The sequence below is a fragment of the Heterodontus francisci genome, chromosome 20, assembly GCF_036365525.1.
Source record: "Heterodontus francisci isolate sHetFra1 chromosome 20, sHetFra1.hap1, whole genome shotgun sequence".
NCBI classification, from domain to species: domain Eukaryota; kingdom Metazoa; phylum Chordata; class Chondrichthyes; order Heterodontiformes; family Heterodontidae; genus Heterodontus; species Heterodontus francisci.
The window spans coordinates 58,020,744-58,048,683 of record NC_090390.1 but is presented as its reverse complement, the minus strand read 5'-3'; the positions used below and the strand labels follow the sequence as shown (position 1 = coordinate 58,048,683).

General features: G+C 38.4%; 1 protein-coding gene across 8 annotated transcripts in view; it reads left to right on the top strand.

Annotated features, from left to right (window-relative positions):
• Positions 1 to 23,944, top strand: part of plekha1b (pleckstrin homology domain containing, family A (phosphoinositide binding specific) member 1b) — an 80,236-nt gene extending 56,292 nt beyond the window's left edge. For 2 of the 8 annotated variants that reach the window (XM_068052827.1, XM_068052828.1), the window contains exons 8-13: positions 336 to 404; positions 2,761 to 2,825; positions 4,831 to 4,894; positions 9,708 to 9,797; positions 10,855 to 10,941; positions 20,564 to 23,944. In XM_068052827.1, the coding sequence (XP_067908928.1) occupies positions 336 to 404; positions 2,761 to 2,825; positions 4,831 to 4,894; positions 9,708 to 9,797; positions 10,855 to 10,941; positions 20,564 to 20,881 (693 nt within the window). In that variant the 3' untranslated portion in view covers positions 20,882 to 23,944. Of the gene's footprint in view, positions 1 to 335; positions 405 to 2,760; positions 2,826 to 4,830; positions 4,895 to 9,707; positions 9,798 to 10,854; positions 10,942 to 20,488 lie in introns of all 8 variants that reach the window. The other 6 variants (XM_068052832.1, XM_068052831.1, XM_068052834.1 and 3 more) reach the window with 6 other exon arrangements.
• The last annotated feature ends 3,996 nt before the right edge of the window (positions 23,945 to 27,940 follow it).

Here is a 27,940-nt window from a genome sequence, read left to right as displayed (position 1 = left end):
CTCTACCCATCTACTTTTATATTTTATTTCTGCACAATTTAAAATCTGAATTGGATGACAAAATAATTGGTGCTCAGTTGTTATGACAGGAGAATACAAGCATATTAAAGGAAGTGTAACCTGCTGAGCAATTTGGGTCAGTTAAGTAAAATAGAATCCAAATGTACAGAATAGAAGTTTACTGCCCTGTTTGTAAGACTGCATGCAAGTATTTACAAGTGATTGTTCAATCTAGTAAAAGGCAATTTTTTAACCAAATGATTAGTAAACTGAAAATTACCTAAATGACTGCATTTTGCTATAACTTAGATTTTTAACTATAATTATCTTTACAGATGAAAAACTGGAAAAGAAGACATTTCGTATTAGATGAAAATTCCATAAGTTATTACAAATCTGACCTGGTATGTCACTGTTAATTTTGACTGATTTACATATTTATGTGATCACTGTAGTCCCTGCTAATTGGTATGTTCACCTAGTTACAAAATTAATGTTTGTACAGAATCACTGAAGTGGCTGTATTGGTCAATTCTCAATAATGTTGCATAAAATATTACACCAGGAAACATACATGCTAATGCATGTTTTGCTTGCTTTGTCCACTTTCAACCTTCAAGTTTAATGAAGTTTCCTTACAGTATGTAAAGAAGCATTTATCGAGCATTTGTAGGTATCTACATTGTTAGTAAACTGGATCCCATATAAATAACATAGGATAGTTAAAGGTAATTTTATCGCTCATTGGCATCAGTAAACCAATTTTGCATTGGTTCCTTTACTTAATAAGAGTATTATGAGCTCTGTGATGCCTTGTTAAACTATTCGTGATAGTAATTTTTAAAGCCACTGTTAAATGAGAGAATATATATTTTTAAATGAAAAACGCATGTCATATTTAAATAAGCAAATCTATAGTTACCTATAAAAGGGCTGATTACATAACTGTATGTACATTTGTAGCTTAAAATGTATTGTGCCTGCAGTTGATCTGAACAAGCTTCTGCATATGGTAGAATATAAAGTTTGTTGGTTTATATTTGTAGTGACAATCATGAGTACTGAGATGAGAAAATAATTTTCAGTATGCCAGAAAGCTTTCTGTTGCTCCTATTAGAGAAAACTTTTGAGATATTGGCATGTTACTGTTTTAAATGCAGTGTTTCTGGTTAGATGGATTTAATAAGGGAGTTGTTCCTGTGTCCTGACCAGCGTTTATCCCTGAATCAACATTATCAAAACCCATTATCTGATGGCTCGTATTTTTTTTTCACTGAATGTGGTACCTTGCTATGTGCAATTGGCTGCTGCGTTTCCTATGTAACAGTGACTGGGCTGTAGAAGTACTGCTGCAAAGCACTTTGGGACATTGAGGTTGTGAAATGCGATATACAGATGTAAATCTTTGTTTCTAGTAGTGGCAATCTCTGTAGAAACAAGCTGCACATAGCATAGCTTTTAAAAAGCTACTTAGTAGCAAAAGCAGAATTTTTTGCCATATAGGGAAGTTTATTTGAATTAATGGTAACTCCATCTTTAACATGTAGTTTGATTGTTTAATTTCAACTTGAAAGTATGCATGTAAAGCTTTAACTACTCTCGAGTCTGGCACAAAACTGTTGAGACATGTTCAGCTGTGAAAAAAAATACCTTTTTCTCTTTATAGAAGATACATTAAGCTGTTTCCCCAGAGTCAACCAGTTCAAACTTGTTGAGCTGCTGATGAAATTCACCTATTTAGACAATAGTGAAAATACAGTATTTTTCATGGTAAAATCATAAAAGTCTACAATATTTTTTAAAGAATACAACCATATAAATACATACTACATTTGTATTTTAATTTAAAATCTCAATAGATGTATACATTTTATTTTGACAAGTTTCTTTACCTCGGAAAATGATGCAACAAAATTTCTGAGTTTAGTAACAGTTTAGGAGGATCCTCAGTGGCACACATATAGAACAGCTCAAAGGAATTATTAGTAACATCTTTGTTTTCTGGTTCATTTAATTTTCTGTTTCAAAAGTGTATATTTCTGATTTCGGTAATGACTGAACAAACTTGAATCAGCCTGGTTTAGTATCTGCTTATATATGGTTACTAACCTTAGTGATGTTGCACCTGTTCCTCAAAAATGCCACCAGAGCTTTGCAAAAATATTATGATAAAACTGCGCACACATTTGCGAAAGGAGTGGTGAAGTTGATTCTAATTTTGGTACTTTCTAACAAAATAAATGTTGATCATGATGTACCTTTTTTCTAGCCCTGTAAATTTGCTATTACCCTGAAAGGATTGCAACTCAGATGCTTCATCACCTATTTCTCAAGTGTGCTTGCTCTAGAATTGCTTGGATTAATAGTTTTCAGACTTTAGCTCCTGTTATGGACATAGAGTTAATATTGTATGTACTGGATATATACATGGAACAATTTGCCTTGCAAGTTTGCACAGTCCCTTTACTTGAGTTCTACTTTTCACAATGCACTGGATCAAGACTGCTAACCTAACCACTTCCTGGCACCTGAAAGCTGTGAAACACACCTGTTTTTTTTATTGTTTATTGCAAACTTACTGACTTGTATTTTAAATTGCAAATTTTAACAAAGGCACAAATGTCCTAACTCGACAGTAAGTGTTACATCTGTATGTGATGGTTTGTTTCCTTAAATTAAAAGTTATTCTGAAATTTTTGACTGCGTGATAGGTTGGCAGGATGGTTTTCAGTCCTCGTGAAATATTTTTTTTTCTTGCAGGATAAGGAACCACTTCGTAGTATACCACTTAAAGAAGTTATTAAAGTTCAGGAGTGTAAACAAAGGTTAGTACTATCCTTTTACTTTAAATCAGGAAGTAACCCATGTTTGAAGCAGTTGCATTTATTATAGCTTGATTGATAATTCATACACTAAACCTTTTAAATTTAAAGTACTCCACCTCTTGCTGGATTATGCTTTGTTGATTGTTGGAAGATCATGTAAAATACCCTTGATCCACAACCCATACGATAGTTAATGTAAAGTTGAGGCAATGACAATTGCAAGATATACTGGAAATATTGATAACAGTTTGGTAAGAAACATCTTGGATTGAAAGATTTCCATAGTAAAGAATGGAAAAGGAAACCAAACGGGAGTAATATTGACGTAGCAGTTAGCTACCGTGCTAGAACATTGGCATTTCTGTCTGAAATTTAAATTCTTCAAGCTAAAATTTCCTTTATGCAGTCACATAGTTTGCATGCGATAGTAGCTGGTCAACCACTGCCTGACAGGATCAAAAGCTGAAGTTTCAATTTAAGTATTCGGTGACCTAGTTTTAAAGACTAACATTAACTGATCTTTCTAAATATGTAATGTTAATCTAACTCTTCAGAAGTGACTTGTGTAATATATGGTGGGTAGAACTAATGTTAAATGATAACTCATTACCTCTGCAGTGTGTATACACATAAATAACACAGTGGAACCTCCTGCTTATTGGAAAACAAGACTAAATATTGTCCTTCAATTTTCAGTTGTGCCACACATGCAGACATTGCTGCTAATTTATTGTTTCTTGCATTCTGAATAAAACTAAATGGCTAGCACAAGTTAAATAATGAAAACAAAATGAATTTTTACTACTTTCCTCTTGACTTGTATTGAAAACCACAGTTTCAATTGAAACTGATGTGCGATACCGAGTTGAAGAAGTGAAGGCATGAGTTCTGAATTAGGAATCTATAAACCAGTTCGATTATGTTGCATGTTCTAGTCTGAGTTCTGGATTGAGGGGCCAGTGTAATCTAATAGAAATTTGTGTAATTCTAGCTGAGTTACAGAAGTTGATTTTGAGAGTCTGTTCTGGATGATTTCTAACATTCTTCCTTATTGTCCAACTTCCACTTAGAAATTATCAGGAAAAACTCATCTGCACACATCTCATTGTTGCACTACCGTTTGCTCAGGTGATATTCATCCAATTCACTTGTGTATAAGCCTTTGCTCGGAACTAAATCCTAATTCTTCTGTCATTGATGGTAGTCTTTATTGTTTCTTCACACTAGGAAAAAAAATCTTTTTCAATCCAAATCCACCTACTGTAGTAGACTGATATGGTGATACTTTACTAGCTTACGTTAAATGCCTTGGATTTTTTTCCATTGACTTGTAAGCCATGTCTGTTTGGTGCTTCCTGATATTGCATGACTTTGAGGTCTGAAACTGTATAAGGGCATATTTTGTTCAGTCAAGTCAGCTTTGATATCTGAGAAATAGCCTCGAGCTTGACTTTTCAGTTGTAGATACCTGTGTTTCTAGCATGAGATCAGCTTCAGATCTGACATAGATCTGAGTGCAGGAAGGAATATTCCCAAAAATGTTTAAGGAAAAATGCAAAAACTGTGCAACATTTCTCTTTTGATGATCAGGGAGTCGCATTCCTCTGCGTTTGCTGCATCATCTGATTTGCTTAATGACAATTATATGTAGAGGTTAAGCAAATGAGAGAATATTAAATCACGTATAAGATCTGTTACAGTTTAAGCAGATTTAATTATATTAATTTAAAACGTGTTTTTGTACTTAATGTGTTAGAGTGGTAGGATGATGTGGGTTTATACATATAGTTATCACGTACGAAGTTCAGAATTACGGCTGCTGTTAGAACAAGTGAAGCTAGGTACTTTCCCTCAAGGAGGGGGAAGTAATAATGAATCATCTTGTGCATCAGCTGATGCACGTAAATGCCTCTGAGTGGGCCAATTTGACTATCTTCTTATCGAAAGAATGATATGGATAGAAAAATGAAACATGATTACTTAAAACAATATTTTTCTGTTACAGAGAAATCCTGTTGCGTGATAACTTGTTTGAAATAGTTACTAATTTTAGAACGTTTTATGTCCAGGTAAGTGCATTATTCGCATTGAGTAAAAGTTGAAGCATTTGTTTTTAAGTGAACAAATACAGTTAGCTTAAACCTGCTTCAGATAAAATTAAAATATATTTCAGTGAAATTGTAATCTAAAGCTGTATGTAATGTGACCCAAAGCAATAATTAAGTGCAACTTTTGAATACAAATGTTTTTAGGTTTTGACTTCTATGTGTGGAACACAGAAGCTCATTTTCAAGATTGTTTTGAGACCACAAAATATATTACAGACTGTAATGCCCATTTCAGCATTACACTAACCTATTACTTTTTCCATCAGCACCAATTACTTAAAATTTTCTGCATTCAGGATTCTTTCTCCACTGACACATTTTCAGTTTATTGACCCAAAAACCTGGAAGAGTAACTGATAAAACTGAGATAACTGTTCAGAGGAATATTTTATAAGCTAGCACTGTATAATATTTTAGCTATATTTCTATTTCTGTGACTAATTTTATTTGTAACTAAATGTGCCTCGGTGGGAAGTAAACGTACAATCTCTGAATTGCTTGCCTCCTACCATAATCTCTACACGATCATGCCCATGTACCTAGCCTCAGACTGACAGATGCTCAGTCAGCAGACTTCTTTTTCCCAGGCGCTATTCACTAAACAGAAGTGTACACCATATTTATGGTCAGACTCTCATTTTCAAATTCTATTTTGATATTTTTTGGGAATTGAGGAAAACCATGATCATACTGACCTGCCCCAGACAGTACACTGGGGGCTTGTGCCAACATTCACTAATAGTTTTGGCCACAGCAGCATGAGACTTTTCAGGTTAATGTACATACAGATAGGACTCAGGAAGACTTACAAATTTGAACTTTTGTTGGAGTTAGCAATGGAATTGTTGCAGCTCTTGGGCACTAATCACTGTGCCAAACATTGACCTGTGATGGTTGAAAGAAAGGGGTGCAGAAGGCCAAAGCTAAATTGCATTTTAGGAATCATGCTAGACATGGTAGATATATTTGGCCAATATGATCAATTCCAACAGCTGATCTTGTATTTACCCAACATGATGGTCCCCTTCTGTGCTGGCGAGAGAAACCAGATAGTCACTTTCGTCAAAAGAAAATCCTGTACCTCTCTCGGCCATCTGCAGAGGCACCTTTTCATACTATGCTACCTTGGACCACCCCAAGGCAATCTATCCCATGATAGCAGCAAAGAACTCACCATGATCATTTTGTAATGCAAGTTCAGGTTTCTATCAATCGCCAAATTCATGCAACTAATTGTTATTTTGAACAGTGGAAAACTGTTAAAAGTTCAGGTCGACTGTAAATACCTTCTCCAGTTCTGTATGTCAATTGCTCATGTAAGTGGTCTCAACATTTTATTTTTGTGGGAGTTCATTCGCTGCTTTATCAATTTATATGATAGACACAAACCAAGGACACTTTCACATTTGTATTTCTTCAATCTCTACAAAGGCAGAGTTTGAGACCAAAGCATGAGATGAAGCAATTATCTTATGATGAAATAAAGTTGCTAAATATACAGAACAGTAGTTATGATGGCATCAAGGGACAAATTGTCACCTTGGATCCAAGGTAGCAGAATTTTCTAAACACTTCCAGTGGGGTGCATAGGCAAAGCAACTACTACCTTTGGCCAACTTGCGAAACGTGCATAGGATAACACCCTTGGGACCAAGCTGATGGTTTATAAATCCTGTGTTCTCAGCACTTTGCTGTATGGCTGTGAAATATGGATGATTTACAGCTAAAGCTCAATAATTTCCATCTTCACTGTCTATGGTGCATTGTGGGTATATCCTGGTAGGACAAAATCACAAGTGTGGCAGTCCTCCCAAGTGTGTTGGCAGTAATCAAACAGAGGCAGCTTCAGTGGATCGGACATGTCTGCAGGATGGATGAAGGTCGCATACCTAAGGACCTTCTGTATGGTGAGGTACCCAGGGCCAGGTGACCAGTGGGCTATCCCAAGCTCCACTTCAAGGATGCTTGCAAGTGTGGTATGACGGCCCTAAATGTCGATTATCGTACCTGGGAATCATTAGCTGGTGAAAGAGGGAAATGGCGACGCATACTGTGGGCTGGTGGACTGCTGTGCACTACCACGATGACCAGTTGCTATAGCAGCTTGGTAACAGGCGCCAACATCAAAAACAACTCACAGCGTCACTTGATAGCTTCATGTGCAGCACTTGTGGCAGAACCTGCCTCTCAAGAATTGGCCTTCACAGCCATCAACAAAGGTGCACCAAGAGAAGACACGCCACCTAAATGGATTGTTTGCTGCGTGTCCATTGTAGATGGAGGAATACCAACCAGTTACGATTAGACTCACTTAATTCAATCTGCATAGCTTACCTTTGCATAATAACCAAAAGCCACATTTTTCTGGCATCATTGGGTGATCTCAACAAGGTAATTTCTGACTATTCTCTCATGCACTCCAACCTTCCTGCAATCTTTGTAGCCTGACTGCCTCATAGAATTCTGGTTCAGAAACTTTGCTGCCATGTTTGTCTTTTATCTCTCGCCATTTAGCATCAGAAAAGGGTGAGAGACTTTGCAATGCAGTGGGTGTGAGTAGAGCATGGCTACCCGACCCAAACCCAACGGCATGTATTGGGTTCGGGTCGGGTAGCTCTTCGGGGTCGGACACATTTTATCATCACTTCCGGTATGTGGCTCCAATTTTAATGTACTTTTTAAACAACCTTTCAAGTCCAGTTATAGTTTTTGTTGCTTATCTGCACAAGCTTAAAAGGTGAAAAATGGAAGCTAGGTTAACAGAACATTCCAGTGGTCGGACGTGGGAAAAAATGAAAGGTCTCGGGCCGGGCTCGGGTCGGATGTGGTTCTGTCAGGCTCGGGTCGTGTTTCACTTACAGACCTGAGCCGGCCTTTAGGGACAAGGTGTTTTTCAATTGCTCTTGCCGTCTTAATGAATTGCTTTTATATTTTGAAGAAACATCACTGCTAGCTCATGAGCATCTTGCCTACTTACTGTCTTGGAACTCTTTTATTAAGCAGTACTTTTAAAAACACAGTTGAAGGAACTCTTTTTTTTTTTCCCCCCCCCCCCCCCCCCCAATTTTTTCTGTGGAAATGTGGTCAAATGAACCTAAAATGTGACCATACCAAATGCTTTGTCTGCGACTGTTTGCAGATTTCATCACAAGTTCTCTGGTATTCAGTTAAAGGCTAGTAACTCCGTTCTGTATCCCTGGATAATTATCCCTGAATGCACTTTTGATATGAACATACAGACCTACGAATTAGGAGCAGAAGTAGGCCATTCAACCCCTCGAGCCTACTCCACCATTGTATAAGATCATGGCTGGTCTGTTTTTGTCTCGAATTCCACACTCCCATCTACCCCCGTTAACCTTAGATTCTTGTTAGGCAAGGGAATCAATCTACCTCTGCCTTAAAAATATTCAGTGACCCCACCTCCTCCACCTTCTGAGGCAGAGTGTTGCAAAGTCGCACAGCCCTCAGAGCAAAAATTTCTCCTGATCTCTGTCCTTAAAAAGGCAACCCCTAATTTTAAAACAGTGCCTCCTAGTTCTGGACTTACCCACAAGAGTAAACATCCTTTCCACAACCACCTTGTCCAGACCATTCAGGATCTTATATACTTCAATCAAGTTTCCCCTCACTCTTGTAAATGCCACTGAAAATAAGACCAATCTGTCCAACCTTTCCCCATTAGACACCCTGCTCATTCCAGGTATCAATCTAGTAAACCTCCTCTGAATCGCCTCCAATGAAGTTACATCATCCCTTAAATAAGGAGACCAAAACTGCATACAGTATTTGAGATGTGGTCTCACCAATGCCCTGAATAATTAAAGTATAACATCCTTCCTTACTTTTATTTTCAATTCCTGTCTTAATAAAGGATAGCATTCCATTAGCCTTCTTTATAACTTGCCGTAACTGCATAATAACTTTTTGTGACTCATACACCAGAACACCTAGATCCCTCTGCACCTTGGAATTCTGCAGTCGTTCTCCGTTATAATCTGCTTTTTTTATTCTTCCTGTCAAAGTGAACAACTTCACATTTTCCCATGTTTTACTCAAACAGTCAGATTTTTGCCCACTCACTCAACCTATCAATATTGGTCTGCAACCTCCTTATGTCCTCTTCACAACATACTTTCCTAGCTATCCTTGTGTCATCTGCAAAGTTAACTATCAAGCCATTGCTTCCCTCATCTCAGTGATTGATATAAACTGTAAAAGGTTGAGGCCCCAGCACAGACACTTGCGGGACTCCACTCGTCACATCCTGCCCATCAGGAAGGGTCTCATTTATGCATACTCTGCTTTCTGTCAGCCAGCCAATCCTCTGTCCATGCTAATATGTTACCCCTTACACCATGAGCTTCTACTTTTCGTAATAACTTTTTATGTGGCACCTTGTCAGATGCCTTCTGGAAATCCAAGTACAGTACGTCAACGGGCTCCCCTATATTCACAGCATGTTACTCCTTCAAAGAACTCCAATAAATTGGTTAATCATGATTTCCCTTTCACAAAACCATGCTGATTATTCCTGATTATCTTGAGTTTTTCTAAGTGCCCAGCTATAGCCTCCTTAATGATCAATTCTAACGCCTTCCCCATGACAAACGTCAGGTGTCAGGCTAACATGGTCTCTAGTTTGGAAGTAGGTGCTAGCTATTGAATGATTTATACTGGTAAGATGATGAGTGTTGCAGGGTGCTGCTCTGCTCACAATATAGTATAAATATATATTTTTGTTAAAGTCTGTTACGATTTTTGATTGTTTCAGACTGACAGTCCTGAAGATATGCACAACTGGATCAAGGCAATATCTGGGGCAATAGTTGCACAGCGAGGCCCCGGAAGATCAGCAGCTTCTGTATGTCAATATGTTAAAGTCTTGCACAGATGCTCACAATCACTAGCATTAGCAATGTTTTTTTCTAAAATTAATAATTTAACAATTTATTTCAGGATGATCTTCCTTTCACTCCCTCCCCCACCATAAATAGCAAAGTTATTACGTAATAAGACATTTCTTTGTTTCTTCCCATATATAGCTTTTTTGTTTGGTTTTATAATGACTTGTAATCTCTGGAAAGCTAGTACCAATTACATAAATCGTTAGCACATTCTTTTATGTACTTCCTGAGTCTCTGTACTCTTTATCCTTCATTAGGTCATATGTTAAATAAAAATTCCCAGTTACTTGTTAGTCAGATATATTTTTTAAAATCTCATTTTAAAAATATGTTCATTGGAAAATATGATTGCTATTAAAATTGGCATTTGTGTGAAATGGGAAATGTAAGATTTAGAGGACTGGCTAGAATAAGTTTGGTAAATATAAGATTTTAGTGTTTGCTATAGTCACATCTGGTAATATAAGTTAAATATGGGTTTCTGTTCACATAGAAACCTCAAAAATCTGTATTGCAACAGTGATTGAGTGTGTTTCTTCTAGCATGCATTGTACATTCTCAATGGGTCTTTGGTTGTCAATTTACACCACTTTAACGTTGATTGCCCAGCTGTTTTGCTAGAAAAACTTCAGTGGTTGAAGTTGCTTTTGCAAGTTTGTTTTCGGTAGACAAACTATGCTGTACATGGATTACATTATTTCTTCCCATTATTCTTTTACTCGAGGTAGCTTTCTTGGTTTTACTTCTACAGATTACACAGTCATATTTCTCATTGTTCATCTGTTTGCAGATTCCAAAAGAAATATTACAATGTTTCAAAAAAAGTGCAGAGTATTTTAAATGCGATTAAATTAAATTGGTGAATTCAGAAGGATGGAACTCGCAAATATGTTTTAATTGGCTATTAACTACATATATAGACATGCAAGTCTATGACTGTGTTTTCTATTACTTCTCTGCTCTCTTTATATGAGTGTAGGATACTCTAATCTGAGCTTTGCACTGTTCTTCCAGATGCGGCAAGCCAGAAGGCTGTCGAATCCTTGTATACAGAGGTATACATCAAGAACTGGTGAATGCGGCACGTATGTGAGCTCTCATGTAAAGCAAGCTTTTTTTTAAGGAGGATTAGAATCTAGCAATTGCTGAATGTGCTGGAAACAATTTTGTCCTTTGGTTGGCATAAAGTAGTGAACATTGCACTATTGGTTCAATTGCTGATTTACCATCAGAAATTTAAACTTAATACTTTTATCCCTTGCTGGAAAAAGTTTGTATAATTTTAACTTTCTCCTTGCTGCTACAAATTAATTGAAATACTTCTCATGTTGATTTGAAATCTATGTAATTCATTTCTACCATAATGATTTCTTTCTAACAAGTGCCACAAGTAGAACTAGGAATATGCTATCAAATTTAAGTAAAAGTTTAATATTGTGTTTCTGTGGCCAAGCAGTAAGTGTGTTGGCTGCCCAGTCAGATGGGCTGGTTATGTGATTACCTTCATTCCGATCTAACAGGCTTTAGCTGGAGCTCTGTGTCGTGGAAAAAGCTTTTCGTCTGATGAGGAAAGGGAAAAAACATGGGAGAAATATGGCCTGAACTTTGCAGCTTCATGCCTTAATTTCTTCATGAATTAGTAAGGCTTCTGTATATATTGCAGTAATCATGGGAAGGAAAAGTTATGTGACAGAGAAATGTGGAAAAAAATTCTATAGTTTGCAACTTAAAACAAGTTTATTAATGTTGGCAGTTGTTAAAACATACCCACAGTTGATGCTATGGGTGCAAAAGTTGCTGCACACTGATTATAGAAAAAGAAACAAAAATGATAATCCACTTGCTTGGGAGCACATAACCAACAAGAAAAAGCTATAATCCTCCATGGTGTGTTGCCATTTTGATTAATTTGCATGAGAGTTCATATTTCCTCATTTTTATTTATGGCACAGCTAATCTTTTATCTTTGCAAAAGCAAAGACCATATATTAATGCTTTGTTAACAATTCTTGCAACAGATTGATCACTGACCTTAAGTACAATTTGTATTCATGTCTTTGCATGTAAAATGTGTAATAGAATTTGAGTCTGAAGCATGAGACCAGTGGTAGAACTGCATTGCATGAGCATACGTTTGTGTGGGTGTGTGAATGGAAACATTTTATCTTTATATTGTTTGACTACTTCGACTACGTCAGTTCAAGTGCAGAATTTTTGGGTTTGGTTAGGTCTATTTTGTGTAACGCTGATGCTGATTTCAGGGTAGTGTATGCTAGAATTTGATTTTCATTTTTAAACAGCTCCTTTGTCTCAGCAGATTTGTTTAATGTGCAAAATATTGCTTTAGTTTCCATTGTTCACAGTTGTCTGACATTCTTGCATCACACTCGCTTCAGGACATATGTATCCTACTCTATAAGTTAATATTTAACAGATACAAAAAAAAAATACTAAACATCATACACACTGTAAAGACTTTAAGTTCTTTTCATAGCAGCCTGCTGGTTTCACTGAATTTTTGCATCCACTATGTTGGTAACATTGTTCTGTCGTCTTTATTTTGGTCATATTTTGATGCTTTGTGAGTTGTTTGAAACAAATTTTACAGGAATGGTATACTGTTGTACTTAACAACAGTATTCTCAAAATCATCAGATTCAAAGCCCTTTTTTTAGGTTGCAAAATGCTTTTTATATGGATGCTCGTATTAGCTTTCTTTTAAAATATATCACATAATTGTCAGGTTTTGTAACCTTTGTTCATGATAACTCATTAATTCACTACAAATATGCTAATTTAAACCAGTATATTTTTCTGAATGTTGCCTCAGATGTGTTACCAAAATATATAATTAGTAGCCAAGTGGTAATTTTTTTTAAAGCATCGTCTGCAAGGACAAGTTTTACAAAAAAAAAACCTATGCTGCTTCTTAAAGGTTTCCTTTACTTCATCGGGTGAACACGAGATGAATTGATGCAGCACTATTCACATTTTCTTAGTAGCATTTGAGCACATTAGCAGTCTATTGTGAATTTGAAACTACATTTTATTTTGCTTCAGTTCTGAAGACTTGCTATTTTCTGTATATTTGAATAGGCTTTATGAATTGTAGTAATTAGTAATTCTTTCTGAAATTTCTTGTAAAACTGCCTTGCAATAACTTTTCAAATATAACATAATTGACTTTTAAGGGGAGGTGATGTGATGTGGTGTGTGTGTATGTGTGTGTAAGATGTATGTTAGCATATTTACACATATTATCAAACTATTTCTAATTGATGTTTAGTGCTATTGCCAATATCCATAAGTGTCTCAAGAACTCTAAAATCTTATGTTGCTGTGTGCTTCTTGTCAGACACTTAGTATCTCACATTCATAGCTTGTTGTAAGTGCTTATGCGAACATTAATTAACAACCTGCTAGTAATGGAATATCAAATACTCAGGGGTTTCATCTGTGCCTACCAGCCTGGTATGAAAAAGCTCATTGAAACAGATCACCTTGAAAAGGAGATAATTTTGCTGAATTCCTGTGAAATACATACATTATTGATTATTGAACTTAACAACACAGAAGTGAGGCTAATATTTGTTCAGATTTTTCTTGATACTTTTGGTAAAATATTAAGAGTGCCATTAATGTTCTCAATGCCTATATTATTCAGGAGAACAGTTTTATCACAGAAGATGTTATTGACCATAAAATGTTCTACTTGGAAAGTCACGGATTTTTAAAATCAAAACCTCAAATTGAATTAGTTTGTGAACAGTTTATCAATAATGTAGTCTTTAAAACCATGAGTAAATTTGGAAATGAAACTTTATTCAAAATTTATTTGTACGTTTTATCTGCAGTACTTTTAAAATGTACTTGTGGGGTTGGGAGTTTAGTTAGTTACTTGATATTAACAAGTTAGGTTGCATCTGAACAGATTGAGTCTCATTTCTATGTTCACTATATCCTATTCAAATTTATTTCCTGCTCCAAAACGCTCCAGTTTGTGTCTAAATAGTTTACTTCAATATAGTTCAATGCCACGTGTGACAAAAATTAAGCATTTCTGTCTATGATGGATTGTTTAGCAGATTCTTCCTTGATTGTTGCAGTATAGAGTCATAGAGTTATACAGCACAGAAAAAGGCCCTTCGTGTCTGTGCCAGCCATCAAGCACCTAACTTATTCTCGTCCCATTTTCCAGCATTTGGCCCGTAGCCTTGTATGCTATGGTGTTTCAAGTGCTCATCTAAATACTTCTTAAATGTTGTGAGGGTTCCTGCTACATGCGGGATTAAAATTAAACACTATTAGCTGATTCATCAAGCTGGTCTGGTTTGGGTTCACCATCTCAGTCTAGTCCTTGAGGCAGATTTGTAGCATGCCCAGAAGCCATACAAAGATCCTTCTTCACTTTATTCTGGTTTGTTGATTTAAAAAAAAAAATCATTTACTTACACATGGTCTTCCTTGTCTTAGGATCAGTTACACTTTTAGTCTGTTACTTCAGATTTAACTGCTAAACAAATGTATTAAACAGTAAAAGAACCTGAAGGTAGCAGCAATAACAAATAATTACAACTGTTATACTGAAGTACAATGTATATGATGGGCCATAATTTGTTGTCAAAATAACAATGAGGCTAACAGTGTTCACCTTTTATGCACAAATGCTACAGCAACTTTGGGCGAGGGCAGATATACAGTTAAACACAGAAATGTGCAAGTCGCTGTCTGAGATGTGCCGCCCCACTGTTATCTGTTAAATCAGCACCTCTCTGACTCACTATTGAAATCCATTAAATGCTGTGAAGTTGCTGTAGTTGCATGATAGATGTGAACTAAACTCTGTTAAATCTTGTCCATTTTAGTCTAAGTACCGTTTTTAACGAGTGTTAATTACTGCTAATCAAACTCTCTGGCACTGAAAATTAATTATTACAAATGTGGAGTTTCATTCCTTCAGGTATTGCTGTTGGACTGTTGAACAATATTAAATTAATTTTTTTCAACTTTTCCATTCTGAATTTTTTTCCTCATTCTCCCTGAATCCAGTCTGTCTTTTTCAATACATCTTCTCTGATTTATGCTTCCTTCTCTGCCCTTGCGCTGTCAATTTCACAGTCCATGCCATCTGGTGTTGATGTTGGTCATTTATGGGCGGGACAGCGGCGCAGTGGTTAGCACTGCAACCTCACAGCTCCAGCGACCCGGGTTCGATTCTGGGTACTGCCTGTGTGGAGTTTGCAAGTTCTCCCTGTGACCGCGTGGGCTTTCGCCGGGCGCTCCGGTTTCCTCCCACAGCCAAAGACTTGCAGGTTGATAGGTAAATTGGCCATTATAAATTGCCCCCAGTATAGGTATTTGGTAGGGGAATTGTGGGGATGTGGTAGGAATATGGGATTAATGTAGGATTAGTATAAATGGGTGGTTGATGGTCGGTATGGACTCGGTGGGCCGAAGGGCCTGTTTCAGTGCTGTATCTCTAAATAAATAAATAGAAAGAGGCAATTTAGACCATTAAGCCCATGCCAGCTCTCCACGGAGCGATCCAATCAGTCCCACTCACCCCTTCGCTCTCCGTAGCCTTGCAGGTTTATTTCCTTCAAGTGGCTTAAGGACAGAAAATAGTGAGTCATGGTAAATGGTTGTTTTTCAGATTGGAGGATGGTAGACAGTGGTGTTCGCCCAAGGGTCAGTGCTGGGAGTACAGCTTTTTTTGGATAAATGATTTGGATACTGGAATGCAGAATAAAATGTGCCAATGACACCAAACTTGGAGCTGTGCCTCCGATAAATGATTGTCTCCACTTTCACCACCCTTGTGGACTGAGAGTTCCAGGTCATTACCACCTGATGCATAAAAAAGTTTTTCTTCACATTCCCCCTGCATCTCTTGTCTAAAACTTTCAATCTGTGTCCCAGTCCTTGTACCATTAGTTAATGGGAACAATTTTTCCTTATCTGACTTATCCTAAGCCTGTCAATCTTATACACTTCTTTTAAATCTCCCCTCAATCTCCTCTAAGGAGAACAACCTGAGCTTTTCCAACCTAACCTTGTAACTAAAATGCGCCCTCCCTGGAATCATTCTGGTAAATCTCAAGGACCCTCACATCCTTCCTAAAGTGTGGTGACCAAAACTGGAGCCATTACTCTAATTGTGGCCTAACCAGAGCTTTATAAAGGTTCAGCATAACTTTACTGCTTTTCTACTCAATACCTCTATTTATGAAGCCCAAGATCCCATATGCTTTGCTAACTACGCTCTCAATATGTGCTGCCACCTTCAAGGATCTGTGCAATTGAATCCCAGGCCCCTCTGTCCATGTACATGCTTTAGAACTGTGCCATTAAGTCTATATTGCCTCTTTCTATCCTTTCTGCCAAAATGCATCACCTCTCATTTCTCTCTTTCAAATTTCATCTGCCACCTGTCTGCCCATTCTGCTAGCTTATCTATGTCCATTGCAGGCGATTCATATCATCCTCACTTTGGCACACCTCCAAGTTTGGTGTCATCGGCAAATTTTGAAATTTTATTCTGTGTTCCAGTATTCAAATCATTTATATAAAAAGCCGTGCTCCCAGCACTGACTCTTGGGGAACACCACTGCCTACCGTCCTCCAGTCTGAAAAACACCCATTTACCACGAAAAGCTGTTTTCTGTCCTTAAGCCAATTTTTTTTTATTCAATTGGTCACTGAACCTCCTATTCCATGAGCCTCAATTTTGTTAACCAGTTACTTCATCAGAAAATGCAATTAAATTAGTCAAGCTGATCTCCCTTTGACAAATCCTCTCCAAGTGTCTGATTTTTTTTTTTACCCCCTGATTATTGTTTCTAGAACCTTACCCACCACTGATGTTAAACTATCTGTCCTGTAATTGCTAGGACTGTCCTTGCATCCTTTCTTGAAAAAGGGTGTCACATTTGCCACTCTCCAATCCTCGAGCACCTCTCCCATATCCAGGGACATTTGGAAGTTTGGCACGTCTTTAGCCACTTCCTTTAGCAACCTAGGATGCAAGCCTTCCAGACCAAGTGACTTATCTACCCTAACCACACCCAGTCTTTTCAGTACCTGCCCCCCTCTCAACGTTTACCCTATCCATTGCCTCTACTCTCTCCACTTCTACCGATTGTTGTTAGATTCCTTTTCCGTAGTGAACGCTGATACAAAAGTACACAGTAAGCATATTAGCCTTGCCTTCTGCCTCTAAGCATATATTATCCTCTTGGTCCCTAATAGGCCCCACTCCACCTCTTACTACTTGCTTACTATTTACATGCTGGTAGTAGACTTTTGGGTTCCCTTTTATGTTGATTGCCATTCTATTCTCCTATTCTCTCTTTGCCGGTCTTATTTTCCTCTTCACCTCTCCTCTGGTTCCCACTTGAAGATTTCACCTGGTATGCATCATACACCTTTGTTTTTGTTTCATCATAATCTCTGTCCTTGTCATCCAAGAGCCCTGTTTTTGATTCCCCTACCTTTCGTGCTTGTTGGAATGGACCGAGCCTATACCTGAAGCATCTCTTCTTTAACTATAACCCATTGTTTGGATACAGCTTTTCCTGTCAGTCTTTGGTTCCATTTTACCCTGGCTGGCTCCCTTTCATTGTGTTGAAATTGGCCCTCTTCCAATATAGACAGTCTACCTTATTTTGTTCCTTGCTTTTCTGCATTACTAGTATGAAACGATGATCACTCTTACCCAAATGCTTTCCGACAGGCACTTGACCCACTGCATTCCCCAGCACCAGATCCAGCAATGCCTCCTTTCTAGTTGAGCTGAGAACATACTGATCAAGGAAGTTCTCCTGAACATATTTCATAAATTCCTCCTCTTCCTTACACTTTACTCTTACCCTAATATCGATTGAGATAATGTTAAGGTCCTCCAATGTCACCACTCTATAATTCTTGCACATCTCTCTGATTTCCCTGCAGATTTGCTCCACTATCTCTCTCTATCTTTGGAGGCCTGTAGAATACCCAAGTAGCGTGATCAAACCCTTTTTGCTTCTCAACTCTAACCAAGTGGGGATTCTGTCCTTGCCCCCTCAATGATATCCTCCCTTTCCAATAGTACAATGTCTTCCCTAATCAGTACTGCCATCTCACATTTTTTCCTTGTTTATCTTTTCTGAGCACTTAATATCCTTATATATTAAGTACCCATCCTCGCCGTTTTTAAGCCATGTTTCAGTTATTGCCACTACATCATATTCCCATACCGCTGTTTGTGTTTGTAGCTCACCAACCTTATTCACCACACTTTTGTGTGTTTACACACATGCATTGTAATCCTGTCTTTTGCATTCCTCGAGGTCCTTCTCGGTCCACTCCTATCTAATATGGAACTATTCCCTTCTCTAGTACTGTCCAACACACTCTCATTATGTACTTTATTCCTCTTTTCTACTTCTATATTCTGGTGCCCATCTCCCTGCCAATTTAGGTTAAATTGCCCTTCCCAACCACACAAGTGAATCTCTCCGTGAGGACATTGGTCTCAGTCCTGTTGAGGTGCAACCCTTCCCTTTTGAATAGGTGCCTCATGCTCCAGAACTGGTCCCAGTGCCCCAAGAATCTGAAGCCCTCCCTCCTGCACCATGGTTTGAGCCATGAATTGATCCTCACTCTCTTCCTATTTCTGCTGTCACTAGTGCATGACACTGGGAGTAATCCAGGGATTACTAACTTTGAAGTCCTGCTCTTTAACTTCCTTCCTAGCTCCTGAAAATCTGACCGTAGGATTGCAATACCTGCTCTTGCTATTTTGTTGGTACCAACGTGTACCACAACTTCCAGCTCACTGCCTTCCCCCTGCAGAATATCCTGCACCTTCTCCATGATGTCCTTTACTCTGGCAACAGGGAGGCAACACACAATGTGGGACTCGCGATAAAGATTGCAGAAATGCCTATCTGTCCTTCTGACTATGGAATCATCTATAACAACTGCATTTCTGCACTTTGCTGCTCCCTCCCATACAGTCCTATGCCCATTGGTGCCATGATCTCGACTGCACTCCTTCAGGGTGTTGTCTCTCCCAGTCGTCTCCAAATCTGAGTACCTGTTTGAAAGTGCTACACACCCTGAAGACTCCTGTACTTCCTGGCTATTGCTACTGTTCCAGATGGCTAACCACCTACTGTCCTGAACTCTTACTGCCTGTGGGGGTGACCACCTCCTGAAACGTATGATCCGGGAAACTTTCCTGCTCCCTGATGTTCCGCAGTGATTCCAGCTGTCCCTCAAGCTTGGAGATCCTGATCTCAAGCTGAAACAGCTGGAGACACATTCTACACATGTGGTCGCATAAGACACGTGGAGTGTCTTGAGGTTCCCAGATGGCGCTGGAATTGCAAGCAGCAGGTTGCAGCTGCCCAATTCAGGATCTGGAAAAAAACCTCTCTTCCTTTTTTAATAGCCAGTTTTAATTAATACCTCCTAGACCTGCTCTGTGCTTATACTCTTCTTACAACACAGTTTTACTACCCCGATTGAATATTTTGAATTTCCAGCTCCTAATTTGAATCAATACCCTAATGTAGCGAGAAAAGAGAAAAATACGAACCAACCAATCACTTCCCTGTGATGTCACACTTGGATTTACTTGAGGGTTATTTGCTCAGTAAGGTTTCTAGAGTAGTACTTGCTTTACTTAAAGGAAAAAAGGATAAACTTGCACAATCTAATAGGTTAAATTGATTCACTGTTGCTTGCCCTGTTCACTAAGGTCCCAGATGCCCAGTTTCCCTCAGCTCGCTCTTGTAGTAACTGCCACTCAAAAAAAGAAGTTTAAAACGTAAGCATGCAAGGGTGAGCTTGACTAATGGCAGTCACTGTTAATTTCATTCCTGCAGCAAATGATGACGCATTATTCTTGTATAGCAATTCTCTATTTTCCCTCACCAACTACCGAAGAACTCTGGATGCCTTTCTTTCTTTGAAGGCTTTAAACAAACTCTTCAGTTTGAATCAGACAGGCTGCAAAATACTTTCCAAAAAGCAGCTGGGCCCAAGCAAATTTCAACAACCATCTTAAGTTCAAAAAGAGCTGCCAATTCAATATACACTTTTACCATTTTTGTGTTGGATTGAATGACATGGCTTTCTCAGATACCTGACAAACACTATATTGTTACAAAATAACAACAAACTAACTAGAACAGCTATTATAACAAAATATGCTACAACATTTTATTTTCATTGGGTGAAGCCTTTTTTTAATCCTTTTGGGTACCTAAGGAACAAATACCGTGATATGTAGATTAGAAATGCTAAATTTTTGTCTTGTATTTTACACTAGAAATTTTGAGAAATCTGAACCAGTTTGACAGGTCAGGTGAAAGATGTGAATCGCATGGCATGTCACATTTTATAAAATTAGTATCACAGTTCAACGTAACTTTGGGGATCCTGGCTTTCTTTACAGTATTTATCAATAACTTTATTTTAGCATTGTTGTTGCACATACAAGTTTGTGTACCATCTAGCATATTTTTTCACCATTTTTCTAATAAGCTCTGGCCCTCTATTGCTGCCTAAAATGCTTTGCTTCTCCTTTTGACAGCATATGCTTATTAACATCTTTGCTGATGCCTTGCTTTGTGGGTTTTTTTCTGCTTTTGTTTTACAGAGAGTAAACTCTGACTCTGAAATACTGACATGCCACTAATGACCTTGTGTGTCTGACCAACAATCCTCTTTACAGGAGCCTGACACTTCCACAGCAGAATCCAGTACTGTCTCATCTTCCTCAAAAGCACCAGCCACCTATAATCCCCTCATTGCCTCCGCCAGCAACACTGCAGACCACAATCCCCAACATAACCAGGAGAAGCGAGGACTTCACAAGTCTTCTACCGTGGCTCAGCCAGGCCAACTCAAGATCCAGGCTGTCTCTACCCGAAAACCAACTGCCAAAATGACAAAGGACGATTCAGTCCCTCAAGGTAAAAATGGCATGCAGGAGAGTTATCCTGCTCCTCTGGATCTGGATGATGCCAGTCTTCCTGTCAGTGACATCTAAAGGGAGAAGTTGAAGGTAAAATTCTTGTCGTCCAAATCTATATTGCACATTTGTGACTTCTGATGGGAGTAGGTTAGACAGGAAGAGGATTATCCTATTCTCACATTCAAAACTTTGCATCTAGATTCACTTCATTAGTCTACGTAGTGAAGTGCATCTGCTGAGATCTCTCTAGCAGATTCCATGCTGTGGCATCCGTGGAGAAATCTGAATCGATTTGGTGTTCAGTTATCTGCCTACTTTTTTAAAAAAAACGTTGTTTGTGCCTAAAGAACAGTGTGGTGTACCGTCCTGGTCCCAAAGATATTGCACCTTGTCATTAAGTGTACAGGTTTGTCTTTTATATATTCAAATTGATGAGGGTTTCCATTGTGAAAATCTTAAACCTTGTTTTCCTCAGCCTAGACAGCTCCAGGTTGTACTGTGTGTGACCCTTAACTTGTGACCTGTGTGTTTTTAATGCACCAAAATCCTATGTAGTTTAAAGTGCCTGTCCTTAAGCGCTGAAACCAAGTTGTTTTCATATGTATCAATATTTGATCTTTATTGTATAACATTATATTTTGTTTTCTTAAACGCTTGACCTTTTGAATTCTCAATTGATGGAGCAAATATAAATTTAATTGTTCGGATATAATTCAAGTTTAAATTGTTAGAATATTGCTGATCTTTTAATGGTTTCCTGTGCAATATTTATTTCACTAATTGTGAACTGCAGAAGTTATTGGAGGTTTTGATACTGTCACTGGGTATAATTAGAACAGAGCTGCATTGAATCTTGTGATTTTTTTTTCTCCGTATATATAATTATGTACACAGACAAGATAAAAGATATACAGATGTACTTTTCTGTTGTGTCCACCAAATGATTTTCACCTTAAAATCTTTGTAAATGAGGCATATTCTCTCTCACGTGCTGTCTTTCTCCCCTGACCCCACCCGAGAGCACATTCAGCTTAAGTGATGAATGTTTCTAAGTGGAACTTGAATATCTATAAAGTCTTGAAGGAACTCTCGGTCTGAGCATCAATGGAGATAGGGCCCTTGTGCACAGGTAGAGTTCATAAAGATATTAATTTATGGTGAAAATGTGGTTGTTTGCAGAAATGAATTATACTGCATCTGTTAAATCCTATTTAACCAGAATATCTTGAAATCTCCCAAGTTTTTACCCATATTAAACCCCTAGTATTTCTGCAGTTTTTATCTAATAGGATCTACTTTGCATAGCTTCCATCAAAATGTTTGGGTTAAAATATTTCACAAATACTGTATACATATTCATCGTGTTTAAAAGTTGGCATTAAGTTTAATTATTTTCTCTGGAAAATTAGCTTTGTTTTTGTACTAGTAGCCTTTTTCTACACTTACATCTGTTTATTACCAGTTTGCTTATTTGTGCCTAATACTAATGAGCAATCTGTTTAGGAATGAATTGACCCTAATGTCCTTTGGATAGCACAGCTGTCTTCTTTGCATGATTTTTACCATGTCTTATCCCTGTACACTTGTGTAAAATAGTTTGTGTCCAATTTGGGGTCACCATTATTTCAGTGTTGTTGAGGCTTGGGTGCTGAAATGTCATTATTTTCTGATTTGCCTTCCACTGCCACCTTTTCCTGCTGCTCCATTGAAAGTGACAAGAGGCGAGTGTCCTGGATGCAAAGGCTGAGCTGAGAAAAGTCATGTTTTGGGAATCCAGCCTGGGAATTATCAGGGAGATGGCAGCCTCAGTGGGCTAATTCTAACTTCTTTTGAAAGAAATGATTATGGTTCCTGGAGGGTACGTTTAATGTTACAAATGCTTGATGATAAGGCATTGTTGAACCTTATCCTACCATGTTCCGTTAATCAATCAAGTAACTTTCAGGAGTATTTTGATAAAGGTAACTTGAATGATAATACTACATTTGGCTGCAATTTAGTTACTATAGTTCTTAAACACAGTACATAATATAATTAAATTGCTTAAAAGGTTTGTCTACAGAGCCATTACTAATAGAGGACCTCTATAGAATGTTAAGTTTTGACTAGTTCAAACAGCTGGATTAATTGTTTTGATAACTGTGATGTTATGGCACTTGAGGAAAACATTTACTGACATGGATAGTTTCATATGCAGCAGCTTTATTTTTTTAATCTAACTATATTTTGGGGTTTTTTATTCATGCCTTAGTTTTGCAGTTTGCTTGTCTGAAATTTTATGTTTAGCAAAAAAGAGTAAATACACATTTAATACAAGGCTTTGGCTTTATTATCAATAAGTATAGTTTTATTTCTATCGTATAATAGATATTTTCTGTTAATTGTCTGCAGTTTGTGTTGCTGAAATACTGTTCAACTGCTAATAATTGTTATTGTTAGTCATCAAAACTTGTAGCACAGTGTGTATTTCACAATGACCATCTTTTTAAACTGAGAATGAAAGTACTCCTGACATTATCTTTTGAATACACTAAAGTCTCTTTCTCCTATGTCTTTTCACTGTGACACTGAAAATTAAGTAATTTTTAAATGCCAATTTTTCCACCAAAAAGGAACAAAACTCAATGGAAATAAGATGTGATTTCTCATCTGATTTTTTTTTCATTTCCACATATGGAAATGTATTGTGTATGACGAGTTAGAACTATTTCAAAAACCTGTGGGAGAAATTACCTGTAGAACCTGTAAAATCTTGATATATTTAGTTCAATATTTTTATTTTTGTAACTGTAAATTTGCTAAGCTTGTTGGTACTGGTACTGCTTCTGAAATTGCATGTGCTACTGCTGTGTACTTGAAAATATTTGCAAATATATGAATTGGGTGAAAGTCTTGATTGCATTTACACTATTGTGGGGGCTATATTCAACTACTGGTGAACTGAAAATATCTAATTTGTTGAGTTGGAAAAATGTGTATTTCTGATTTTAGTCTGCTAACAAAAGCTTTTATTTATCTTTGCTGAACTTTTTATATAATTCTATAAAAATGTTTAAATTATTTTTGAAGGTTATGTAAGGACTGTCCTGAATGATGTTTGTTCATCTAAGACAATAAAGAACTACATGATGATTTTTATATCTTAGCCTTTCTGAACTAGGCATCAGAAATGACTGAACAGACTCTCATGTTGCAGAGGTAGAGATGCATGGTTTGGCAGAATGTGAGACATTTCTGGCACTGGCTTGAGGGCTGCAAAGTTTTATTCACCTTGCCACTTATTTGAAGTTTACAAATAACAGCATTCATTTTCCCCTAGTATTTGTTTCTTCCATCTCAAGTTATGGTGAAACTTGTCACTCTTGCCGAATAAGGATGTATTTCAATTCAGTTTAGGATTATTTCATTAAAATATTCAAACATTCATTTTTAGATGGTGAATTCAAACAAATTTATTATTTGCTGTGATAAGTTCCAGCTTGGAAGATTTGAAAATTGTCAATTTCTTGAACAATTTTTAGTTGGTGGAAATATTTAGAAGAATTGAACATGCCAAGTGTATGATATTCATATAGCCTGTTTTCAGAAGGCTCCTTGATTATTCATTTCCTGTGGTGCGAAGACCCAAGGCAAGCCAATGACCAAACATTAGACAGTTAAGTGAATGGTTAGTTGCATTCCCCAAGGAAGAAACCCAGCAACAGATTAAATAGCATACCACCTGTTCCATGGCTGCAATCAGTGCATTTCATAATCAGATTTCAGTTCATGGTATTTACAAAATTCCTTTGCGGGATAAGCTCCATACTTATTGTCTAGATCTGACTGCAGCAGACTGTAAAACATCTGGCCGGACATATCTGCCAAAGGGTGTTAATGACTCCCTCTGCAGGAACCTTCCCCCTCCTAAATTGTACCACTTGGGTTTGCTCCTAAATTACATGGAGGATCCATGATGCCACACCCAACCATTGCTGCAGGCTCTGCAACTTCACTAATTTGTTGGTTTAAGTCAAAATGAACTGGTGCAATGGAGCAGGTCCTGTGATTTCATATGAAACCAGAATAAAGATCGAGGTGCCATCTATGTATACGTTGTACGAGGCACATGGCTTTTGAAAAAGCAGCTGAGATAGTCTTTAGTGTGTGGCAAATGCATATTCAAAAAATCAACACCTTACAATATGCACTCATGCCATGTAATTCATTAGGTGGAGCACATTGATGAGTTAAGAAGCTTAATTATAGAATGAAAAGTATTCAAGCAGTCTCTCGGTAGATGTGCATCACAATGTGAGTTTCAAGCTGCCATTTGGATAAAGAATAAAGTCAAACCAGTAGTGGGAAGCTAAAGGTAGGTTCCTGAACAAGTGATATTTGCTGTCGGCTTGGTGTACGTTCTACTTTAAAAAAAAATCATGCATGGTATGTGGGCGTCGCTGGCCAAGCCAGCATTTATTGCCCATCCCTAATTGCCATTGCGAAGCTGGTGGTGAGTTACCGTCTTGAACCGCTGCAGTCCATGTAGGGTAGGTACACCCACAGTGCTGTTAGGAAGGGAGTTCCAGGATTTTGACCCAGCGACAGTGAAGGAACGGCGATATAGTTTCAAGTCAGGATGGTGTGTGAGTTGGAGGGGAACTTGCAGGTGGTGGTGTTCCCATGCATTTGCTGCCCTTGGCCTTCTAGTTGGTAGAGGTCGTGGGTTTGGAAGGTGCTGTCTAAGGAACCTTGGTGCATTGCTGCAGTGCATCTTGTAGATGGTACACACAGTTGCCACTGTGCGCGGTGGTGGAGTGAATGTTTGTAGATGGAGTGCCAATCAAGCAGGCTGCTTTGTCCTGGATGGTGTTGAGCTTCTTGAGTCTTGTTGGAGCTGCACCCATCCAGGCAAGTGGAGAGTATTCCATCACACTCCTGACTTGTGCCTTGTAGATGATGGACAGACTTTGGGGAGTCAGGAGGTGACTTACTCGCTGCAGGATTCCTAGCCTCTGACCTGTTCTTGTAGCCACAGTATTTATATGGCTACTCCAGTTCAGTTTCTGGTCAATGGTAGCCCCTAGGATGTTGATAGTGGGGGATTCAGCGATGGTAATGCCATTGAATGTCAAGGGGAGATGGCTAGATTCTCTCTTGTTGGAGATGTTCATTGCCCGGCACCTGTGTGGCGCGAATGTTACTTGCCACTTATCAGCCCAAACCTGGATACTGTCCAAGTTTTGCTGCATTTCTACATGGACTGCTTCAGTGTCTGAGGAGTCACGAATTGCACTGAACATTGCGCAATCATCAGCGAACATCCCCAGTTCTGATCTTATGATTGAAGGAAGGTCATTGATGAAGCAGCTGAAGATGGTTGGGCCTAGGACACTACCCTGAGGAACTCCTGCAGTGATGTCCTGGAGCTCAGATGATTGACCGCCAACAACCACGACCATCTTCCTTTGTGCTAGGTATTACTCCAGCCAGTGGAGGGTTTTCCCCCTGATTCCCATTGACCTCAGTTTTGCTAGGGCTCCTTGATACCATACTCTGTCAAATGCTGCCTTGATGTCAAGGGCAGTCACTCTCACCTCACCTCTTGAGTTCAGCTCTTTTGTCCATGTTTGAACCAAGGCTGTAATGAGGTCAGGAGCTGAGTGGCCTTGGTGGAACCCAAACTGAGCCTCACTGAGCAGGTTATTGCTAAGCAAGTGCCGCCTGATGGCACTGTTGATGACACCTTCCATCACTTTACTGATGATTGAGAGTAGGCTGATGGGGCAGTAATTGGCCGGGTTGGACTTGTCCTGCTTGTGTACAGGACATACTTGGGCAATTTTCGACATTGCAGGGTAAATGCCAGTGTTGTAGCTGTACTGGAACAGCTTGGCCAGGGGCACGGCAAGTTCTGGAGCACAGGTCTTCAGTATTATTGCCGGAATATTGTCAGAGCCCATAGCCTTTGCAGTATCCGTGCCTTCAGTCGTTTCTTGATATCACGCAGAGTGAACCGAATTGGCTGAAGTCTGGCATCTGTGATGCTGGAGACTTCAGGAGGAGGCCGAGATGGATCATCAACTTGGCGCTTCTGGCTGAAGATTGTTGCAAATGCTTCAATAGACCACAACTGTCTGTGCTGCACTGAAGTGACTTTCTCCCTGCACTGTGAACTACTGAGTATAACGACAGTGTGCACAAATTTGTTCCACATCAAGTTGCATTTGTCAGCTACTTGTCCAAACTTTTTGACCTTTTAATAAAAATGCAGGCGCTTATTGGTGAAAAATTGAACCAAAAAAAAACTGCTGTATTCAATAGATTGGGATGAATGCAACAGGAGCTTAGAATCAACTTTTTTTTTTAAAAAAAACAAGGATAACTATAATAAGTTAATAAATAAAAATATATTTATAAAGACTATGATTGTGAAACTAGGGTTAAATTTGCAGTGGAAGGAAATTGGAACTATAAAGTTGTAATGAAGTCTGGATAACTATTTTCATATTTATTAAAAATTATTTTTAGCTTGAAAGGCAGAATTGACGTAGACTCCAGAATGCATCAAATAGTGCCAACAATCCCAAATCTTATAAGGGAGTATCACCTTAGACCCCAGAAAATAAACCTTCACCTTTAGCAGCGTTGTCTTTTGGGTATTCATGCATTTCTGATTTATTTCTGCAGTAAAGGTTATGGAATGTCAGGTATACACAAAGCTTAAGTTAGGGCCATGGGTACAAGTTTACCCTTTCAGTGTAATCAAGGCCCTGATTTTGCGATCTCAGCAACATTAGGGCTGCAAATGCCCAGGTCACATCTGTACACTTGCGAGTACTGCAGGGACGTGGGTCAATGCTAAATTTTGCAATGAGAATCCCTCCGCTTAGTTTCAAGAAGTTACTGGCGGTAAAAGCTTGGCTAGAAAGCTTAGCCTATGGTACACAGGCTTGAGAGAGTAAATCCAGTAAGGCATCATCTCTTAAAAGGCTGTAGCTCATCACAAAAGACAAACCATGAAGACAGAAAGATGGTGTAATTATTCAAAATAGCATAGCAGAGATATGGGCAGAACTACTCCCTTTGAAGCTGAAAATTTGGAGATTTTGCTGCAGGTGGTTTAACAAAGGAAGATTGCTCCTTTTAGGGCTG